We start from the raw sequence: 9,221 nt of genomic DNA on the forward strand, positions 1-9,221 counted from the left end.
GGGATGTTTCTTCCACTGTTTCGGCGTCAGAACCGATCGTTCCCGCCCTCACCTCGTCGCTTCCTCTTCGAAATCCACTGTAATTTTTTTTTTGTTTGTTTGTGTTTTTGCACTTTCATTTCCAGTTTTCTTGTACCTGCGTTTGGTTTCTCGGAAAATTCAGTTCAAGAAACATTTTCTTTCTTAGTCTTTTTCTTTTCATATTTCTAAAGAGAAGACAAACTTGAATAAAGCTAGCTTCGTTTATTTTCGTTTTGGCTGAGCAGGAACGTACTGTTTCTCGAAATCGATTATCGTCTCTATTTGTTGATGAAGGTAACTATATCTGTATCGATTATCTAGCTTATTAGTCGATTTAGCTTATTTCAACATTTCCTTTTTTTTGTCCCTCAAATTTGATTTTTCCTTTGTTTGAAAGTGTAATTATTTTGTTTTCTTGCTTTGGTTCTAAAAGAGAAAGGAGATTCTCCATCCAACGATTTGGAGTCTCCACAAATTAATAAAGTCTCAAGGATGAGGTATGTACATCGAGCAATTCGATTTAGATTGGTTGCTTTGTATGTGCAATGCGAATTACAACTCAAATTTTTTACCTTCCCGTAGGCAAAGTTCCTTAATCTTGTGGCACAATACCAGAGACTCCGGTTGAAATTCGCAAAGCATCTAACAAGTTTAAACAGTCCCCCCCTTGTGGTAGAGATTCAGAGACTTCGAAGTATCGTTCTTGGCTTCCAAACACATCCATTGATAAGCTTCAGTTGGATAAGAAATCTGACCAGCCACCCACTCCAAGTAAACTTTTCGAGGTGTTGGGGAGGTCAGATTCTCCTGATAATACACCTAGCAGGTTATTAGATTTAACTTCAGACTTTAAAAATTTTAATCAACAAATCGGAACATGTAATTGGCTTCTCACTGAATTTAGAATTGCTTTGCGGACAATAGTTTTCTTCTTAGAAATGAAGCAACAGTATCTGCAATTTTGTTGTGTGATTTTGTGAATACATTTTCGCATAATTTTGATGTCTACCTGACAATTGAATCGTGCTATTTCTTTTTAGTTGTATATCGAATGCAGCAAACACTGGGATGTCCTCCATTTGTTCTACTGAAGGTAGTGAGGCGACGACTGCTGATAAAACAGCCAAGACTGGTATCTTTTCAACTTCAGCTTATGAAAGGAACAAGTCTGTGCGATTTGAATGTGAATCTGATGCTTCTTCTGAATCTGAAAATATTGGTCAAAATCCGGAGAAACTTGAAGCTCTAGGTTACCAAAGTGCATCAAAGTACTCGCCAAACCCAACCCCGTTAAAGCTTTCTGATGAAATGCAAACCCCAGGAACTGTTTTTCCCTCAAACGTGGGAATCTTTGCAAATGGGAAGACTCGGATCCGGTCTGAATACGTTCATTTAGTTTTGAATCCGGTTGGGAATACCTCTCCGTTAAATGCAATGAAGAAAGAGCCATTGAGCTCCAAAGAGATGTTTAATGAGCAGGAAGATTCTCCTGAACGATTAGAAAATGGCACCCCCAAGCTAGGAGTAAAACAAGCTTCACTTGGTAAAGATTCAGAGGATGAAGGAAGCTTGTCTTCTTGGTTGAAGCCAAAACAGATTACCATAGATGATCCTGATAAGAATATTCATGTTACGTCCAGCAAAACCCCTCAATTTAATAGAACCCCAGGGGATAGACCCATCATTGGTATGGTGGCTGCTCACTGGAACGAAGATGAGTCTTCCCGCATCTCACCCAAGTGGTGGGATGGGAATGGAATCCCAAATTCAACTAATAAATACAAGGAGGTAAATCTTTTATTTTTCGGCTGCATTTCTACTTGCAGTTTGGACACCTATGCTTGATGGATCCTTGTCCTGTTTGCAGGATCAGAAAGTGAGTTGGCATGCAACCCCATTTGAAGAGAGGCTGGAAAAGGCTTTATCGGAGGAGAGTCTTATCTCTCAGAGGCATGTTTAATTTTCCCTTGCTAAATTCAATACCTATGATGCTATTTTATGTTGCTCTAATTTGATGGCAAGCAGTAATGACTCAAAGTATTTCACCTCAAAAACTCTTAGGAGATTACCTGGCGTGGTTAGTTGTGTGAAGCACAGTTTAACATAGATTTTATACATTTGCAATATGCAAGCATCTTTCTGGTAATACATTCTGTAACTCAACACCAATATCTGCTTTCCCTTTTCTTGTTTTCTATTTTTCCTAAATATCTTGGGGGGCTGAATTGATTTTTAGTATCTATACGCAAAAAAGTAAAGGAGATTCTCATTGATTGACACCTTTTACTGGGAAAATAATTCATTCACTTTGCTTTGACATCTTTTGTCAAAAGTGTACAAACATCATCCTAAGTAGCTAGATCACAATCCCCTATGAATTGTGATTCAAAATGCTTTGCAGAAGCATTTACCTACGTTTGATATGAACTATTTTTTAGATAACATTGACCCCTTTTGATACATTCGGATATCCGTGTGGGGATATCCATGTTCGATGCTTACATCCAAATCCGAGTAGCATGTTTCAAATAGATGACAGAGGGTTATTTCGATCTGATTTATAATGTTAGGAAGATTCTAACATGCCCCTTCCTTATATGATCCATTATTGAGATGGAATTTAAATTGTGTTATTAGTAATGCTAATTCACGACTATATCTAATTGCTAGTTTTAATTACAGGAAGCCTGTTGACCGAACACTCATGTCTCTTGATGAGATTGATGAAAGCGACACAGCACTGTCTCAGCTGCGACCTTCCTCACATGCCAAGTCAGTTGTTTCATTCTGATTACAGTAATTGCTTCCGTTTTCACATTTGATGAACCCAGATGTAATTTTGAGTCCTTCAAAAACCTGAATCAATGGTAGAAAATCATGAATTGTGATTCATGGTTGGTTTGGGATGAGCCATCTGGTGGAGCTTTTCTAGGGATTCCATTGTAATCCAGCAGGGTAGGATCACTGCTTGAAGTGCAAACCAACGATTTTTTTAAAAGGTTTTATATCATTTTATAGTACTTGGCACCGGGCATCACTCATGATTTTATGCATAAGTTGGAGCACATTGTCCTTGAAACTTAGCTCAATTTTTTCGAGCCTTTATTTGCTTGCTCCCATTTTTGTCTGATAAAGATGTGAGGGGAGCTTTGGTGCATTTCCATGGATTATTTCTTTTACTGATAAAAAAACATGTCATCGATACACATGATAAAGTATCAGTTAAATCTTTAAAAAAAACTATTGATTGAAGCTTCCTAAAATGGTTTATTTAATTTTAGCCAACCATTGGATGTAATTATAAATGTATTCATTATCCATGTAAAATTTTAAATCAATTTGACATTACAATATAATTGAGGATACCATTTCTTTAATATATGATACCTAACCATATAACATTTTTGGACATCACATTGAACAAATAGTTTAACATAATTTAAACAACAGAGGGCATGATTTTCCACCAATATCAGTAGATACCTATTTTAATTCACTTCTAAGCATAGTGACAATAAATAGTATAAGTGAAAAGAAATGCTTGGACACTTCATTATGCAAAACAATGAAAAATACTTTGATACCCCATTATGTATTGAAAATCAATAATTTGTTAAGAGACTAGAGCTCCATATTGCAAATGAAAAATCAAGTCTTCTTTGTGAGAATTCAGTTGGGAAAGTTTGAAGCAATATAATTTTTGTAGTTTACAAATTCAAGTATTATTTCAAAGTCCTCTAATGACTCCCACTAGAAATACATGGTTAAGCCTAATTACCAAATTGAATAAAATCCAACGGCTCACTCGATATTTTCTTTTGAAGTATGCGAACATTTAGATTGTTAAATATAAAAGAAACTTTAGAATGGAATTTGAAGTCAAGACAATTATTCATTAAACAAAAACAAGTAGAAACATATTAGTAATACCTTGGTTTCAAATGAAGCTCCAGGAATTGAATTGTATAAAGAAATTGAAATCATTACAAACATCTGGAATTGTAGAAAGGATAGATCCTATAATCTTTAAGACAATCCATTAATAGCAATGCTTTCTCATAATTCAAAAAAATTAAATGCTATGAAGGTGCAGAATAGCAGGCTTAAAACAGCAAGATTGAATGCCCAATTCATACATAAGACCACGAATCTTTACATTTCTCCTGTTTAACCGACCACGAAATCCCTACAATCGATATATATGTGTGCGTGTGTATATATATATTGTCAAGGCTGGTGGAAAGAGTTTGGTCCTTGGTCGTGCTGGTTATTGACTGCAGGGCTCACAACAGAAATATCATGGCTGCTTCCCTCTGCCTCAGGGCTATCTCTCTTACATCAGCTATTCTTGCATCTGTTGCCTGAATATCACTCCATTCACCTTCACCAACTGGTTGGATGTTAACTTCACCCGCTGCCATGTGGACTACGCTCTCCTCAGGTACCGGTGCTGTTATCGAAACACTAAGACAAGCTTTGTCTACATTCTCTGACAACTCAACGTCCTTTGTATCAGGTGGACTGTTGCTAGTATTTGACGACTCCATCTTTTCCTCGAAAATTTGCTTCGTGTCACTCTGTTGTCTGCAAACAAAAATAGAAGACAAGATCAACTTCCGTTGCACTGCAACTAAGGATATTTATGCTAGCTTCAGTTCTATGACAAGCAACTCGATAATTCTGAACCAAGCTTTATTGTTCCAGTATAAAAGTAGCAGTAACAAACCATGTCAATAAATCAACTAAAAAAGGAACATATCTGACTAAATGATTTAATTAACCTGGATTTTAAGTAATTTACAGATGCTTAAAGTACATAGAGAATGGATTAATCAACCAAAAGGGGGAGGAAAATGAAAGTGTTGTTTGCATTACCATAGTAAAATAATAATCACGGACACAGTTCTTTTCTCTTAATGACCAATGATTTTGTCTTTGATTTTGCATTTCTAGATCAAAGAAGTGAGGAGAAGGAAGTTGGATGAAAGCAAACACATTTCTATTCAGCCGCAGAGGTAAATTTCTATCCAAATATCCCCCTAGAGCAAATTAAAGATGGCCATGAAATACACTATTTTGATTATGTGAGATGTATAGAGGGATCTGCATTCCCCAGAAGCAAGATTCCGTTAGTATATCACAAAATTAGCTTGTCTTGTCAATTATTTCTACAATTTGTGTTGGTGTATCAAGTGCATGAATGTATGAACCATGGTTCCAAGGTTTCCAGAAAGGGTAAAAGCAGGATGATTATGATAATGCTTAAAAATATAATAAGTCAAACCTTTGGAGATGTGCTTGTAACGCATTCACATATGCAAGAAGGTCTTGCTTTTCCTTCACAGCGGCTGCCTCTTTCTGCTCTGCTTCTTTTATTCTTGCTTCAGCATCTGTTTCTGCAACTCTGACCTTCTCCTCTGCTCTCAGAACTGCTGCTTCTAATATTACAACACGCTCTCGAGCCTTTGCAAGCTCATTACGCCACATATGTGCCTCCTGCATGGCAGAGTCTCTCTGCTTGATCAATTGATCCCTTTCTTCACTTAGGAACCCAAGCCTTTCTTCGGACTCCCTCAGCTATAAACACCAAGGAAAAACTCCAAATAAACACAATTATGATGCTTATATTTGGACATAGAAATCATGGCTACCTAAATAACAACTTGGTCAAGACAATTAAAAGTAACTTCTCAAAAGTTAAAATCAACATGACAGACTTATGATTCTTGGATGAGAATTCTTTTAAATTCAAAACTCTAGCCACACCACGTGAGCAATAAGATTAGAGTTGCACAATTCCAGTTTTAGCTATACCTTTAACATGGATGCTTCCCTTTGTTTTTCTGAATCTTTTGTTAAGCGCTCAATTTCTTCACAAGCAATCCTCCTATGTTCATCCATTGCATGAGCTGCAGATGCTGCAGATTCAGCAGCTTCAGCAGTCTCAGAAAGTTTATCTGCTATTTCTCTTATTGTTGAATCACGAGCACGAAGATCACGAGCCAAATTCTGCAGTTCCTCATCCTTGACTCGTAGTGTCTCCTACAAGAATTAGCTACGACTCAGAAAACAAAATCTTGGGAGAATGAAATGTCCTTAATTGACTAAGCACTAGCCACAATATAGAGACAAGAAGTCAAGTGAGAAAGCAGATTGAGAGACCCAAACAACACAAATTATACACTTATAGCTGTCAAGACGGGAACATCCACCAGGTTTAACAGCCCAGATTGGCATAAAGGTATTCTTAGGCACCATTATAGTCAGAATATACATCAGCATCCAATTTGGCCCATTTCAACTAGCCCTCATAATCATGCTTCGGAATCTAGATTAATATAACAAGACATGCACATTATCTAAGTGCTAGCTAGAGTTACTCTTGCAAACATTTAGCATAAATGTGCACATTCACATATCTGAATATCAAAGCATTTGCCTAACCAGAAACTACACAAGGACGAACCTAGGACCCAACAGCTAGAGGAATCACCTCGACATCCACTTGTATGTTCAAATAACTTAAAAGCACAGCATACAAGCACAATAGGTTGAACAGATAAACTGCTCATAGCATACCTTCATAATTGTAAAATCATCCATTGGGCCATCAGTGGGTCTATTTGTCACCAATCCTAAAACATTTCTCAAGGATACCTGCATTGCGGCTTCAATTTCTTTAGAACATTCCTTGGCTGTTGAATTGGCAGCTGCAACTACTGTTGCAACTGTACCTAATTTTGCAGAGCCGTTGCCACTTAAGGAATTGACAGCTTCTTTGTGAGCCTTTAGAACCAATTGTGTCGCACTAATTTTTGGAAGGGAGAAGAACACCGAACAGATGACATCAACCATATATATAAAATTAGTTGCCAAAAGAAGTCCATAAAACATATGGCAAGATACTTTTCAGACCACAAGCAGATATCCAGAGTCAACTTTAGACAATTGGAGAGAATCCAAAGAGTAATAAGAATTTATGCTTTTCTTTGAACATGAATCTCTTACCATTTCAGGCATTTTGGCCTCTTAAATACAACCAACCAAAAACTGACAAGTGCAAAAGGACATGTGAAATGTTTCTTATCAAGAAAGCAAAAGTGTTACAAGAGAGTTAGAAGCACAACATGCAATCCCTTAAACACGAACATATATATTCCCTCCCCTGCTTTCAGAAAAAAAAAATATTCCCTCCCCATAAGTTTGATTGATCCGTCAGCTTTGAAGTTCAAGTACCCACCACGTATCACCCACAAGACATCATAGCATAAACTTGTTCGATCAAACTTATGGAGAGGGAATACATGTGTGTGTATCACTTCTGAAACAGAAAACAGAATAATAAAAAGACTGATATAGTGCAGCACATTGTAAAAAACTTACTGTAAAGTTGATACCCAAGCTCTAGCAGCACCAGGCGTCTCTGCACAAAGAAAGTAGTCCTTTTTCTGGGGTGTCCCAATATCTAAATGGTAGTTAAGAAGCACACAAGTTTAGCAACTGAAAACTTCCACAAACATAAGCAAAAAGACCCTCGAAGCTTTTCAGTTTCTTAACAAGTTATTGGATACAGAAACAACAGCCATCATACTTTGGAAGTCCACTGTAATGAAAAAACAAACAAACAGAAAAGATAGGTTAATAACAATGCCCAGCTAAAGAATCGAGACTCACAGCAATAACTCGGAGGTGACAAATATGGATATATGTCAACATTGGCATGATCATTTCTCTTTTCCATATATTTCAAGGATCATAACTCTGTGCCTATGTCCAAATATATATCAAACACAAGTGCCTGTGTACTTTAGGGAAAATAAAGTCCAGGTAACAGACAGCAACAATCAACCAAACAAGGAACAAGAAAATTGTCTTACTGAAAGTTAACAGGAGACATAGAGATGACGCTGTTTTCATCAAACGTGATGATTCCCTTAATACTTGGCTCATTCCTCCTAGTCCTACAAAAACCAAAACAACAGAATTTCTAGTTTAATTTTCAGTGTTTCGAAGAAAACCAAAAATAATTAAGAAATGGAAACACACTTACTTGTATTCCATTTTCCCCGTCGTAGGGTCTAATATCACCCACCTTTCATTCCATTTCCTCAGCTGTTAAACCAATGTACAGTATATACACTAAATCATCAAATTGCTTGAAAATTCATGAATTTAAAAGAAAATACAAATTTATGAAATCCATAACTGATAATAGAATCGAAAAACTAAATGAATTTTAATACTGCTTAATTCCAGTAATAAAATTGAGAGAGAGAAGAAGAAGATCGTACGGTCTCAGATCGCTTGAGAAGTGGACCTTGGAGCAAGTTCCTACCGGAGCCAGAGGCCAGTTGCCGTTTGATCTTTTCCAAACTGTTTTCCGTAGCATCCCTAACTCCTTGTTCCTTTTTTCCAAAATTAAATACCAAAAGGAAAATCAATTCCAATCACCACAAATGGAGGAGGAGGAGAAGAAGAAGGATTTACCGTGGAAGCACCATTGGAAGCCATGAGAGAAGAAATCCAATAGAAAAGCTTTAATCTTCAGCCCAATGAAAAAAAAAAGAGAGGAAAAAAAAATGGTTAGGGCGAAATGTGGAATATATTTGAAGGGAAATTGGGGGGTGGTGTTGAAACTGAGAAGGGCTGTTAGGTTTAAGGCATAGACTAGCAGTTAGACGTAATGCTCAAAAAACTCAGATTGAAGACGAAATAGTTGATTCACTTCTGTCGGTTTTTTATTTTCAGGAGTTTACTACCTATCATAAAAATATACCCACTTTTAATATTTAATAAATATATGTAATGATTTGATAAAATAAATAATTTAAGAAATTAAATTTTAATTTTAGTAAATCATTAAAACCGATTGGCTCTTACCTCGATTGGCATTGTATTAAAAAAAATATGATAAAAGAAATTATAATGAGATTAATGTTTTAAAAAAATTTAAATAACTATATTTTAGATTGTATTTTAACTTATTTATTTAAAAATAAGTAAATTGGTTTTTATAGAAATTTTCTTAAAATTATATCAATAAGTATTTATTTTTGATGTTTTATATAAAAAAATATTAATAAATTTAATCCTTACCTCATTTATTCAGTTTCATTTCTAGTCTTTTAAAAGCAAATTGGCCCTCATTATTTTTATTATTCCTTGGTGCTATTTTGTTTTATATTTCACATTGATAAATA

At 35.9% G+C, this 9,221-nt stretch overlaps 1 protein-coding gene and 1 pseudogene across 2 annotated transcripts; one reads left to right on the forward strand and one right to left on the reverse strand.

The window, feature by feature from the left end:
• The first annotated feature begins 603 nt into the window (after positions 1-603).
• On the forward strand, positions 604-3,055 carry LOC121219514 (protein JASON). Of its 2 annotated transcripts, none has more exons than XM_041097785.1 (4): positions 604-817; positions 1,062-1,809; positions 1,889-1,971; positions 2,704-3,055. In XM_041097785.1, the coding sequence occupies exons 2-4, from the start codon at positions 1,090-1,092 to the stop codon at positions 2,810-2,812; spliced, it is 912 nt and encodes a 303-aa protein (XP_040953719.1). In that variant the 5' UTR covers positions 604-817; positions 1,062-1,089; the 3' UTR covers positions 2,813-3,055. The 2 variants fall into 2 exon arrangements, with proteins under 2 accessions (XP_040953719.1, XP_040953718.1); XM_041097784.1 differs by having other exon boundaries at positions 611-847.
• A 1,005-nt stretch (positions 3,056-4,060) lies between these two features.
• On the reverse strand, positions 4,061-8,782 carry LOC121219515 (differentially expressed in FDCP 6 homolog; annotated as a pseudogene).
• Positions 8,783-9,221: the final 439 nt, after the last annotated feature.

Source organism: Gossypium hirsutum, chromosome D07 (assembly GCF_007990345.1).
Source record: "Gossypium hirsutum isolate 1008001.06 chromosome D07, Gossypium_hirsutum_v2.1, whole genome shotgun sequence".
Lineage (NCBI taxonomy): Eukaryota > Viridiplantae > Streptophyta > Magnoliopsida > Malvales > Malvaceae > Gossypium > Gossypium hirsutum.

Coding starts and splice junctions, on each gene's coding strand:
- LOC121219514 (XM_041097785.1), top strand. CDS start 1,090: ATGTCCTCCATTTGTTCTACTGAAGGTAGTGAGGCGACGACTGCTGAT. Junction 1,810..1,888: donor CAACTAATAAATACAAGGAG/GTAAATCTTTTA, acceptor TCCTGTTTGCAG/GATCAGAAAGTGAGTTGGCA. Junction 1,972..2,703: donor GAGAGTCTTATCTCTCAGAG/GCATGTTTAATT, acceptor TTTTAATTACAG/GAAGCCTGTTGACCGAACAC.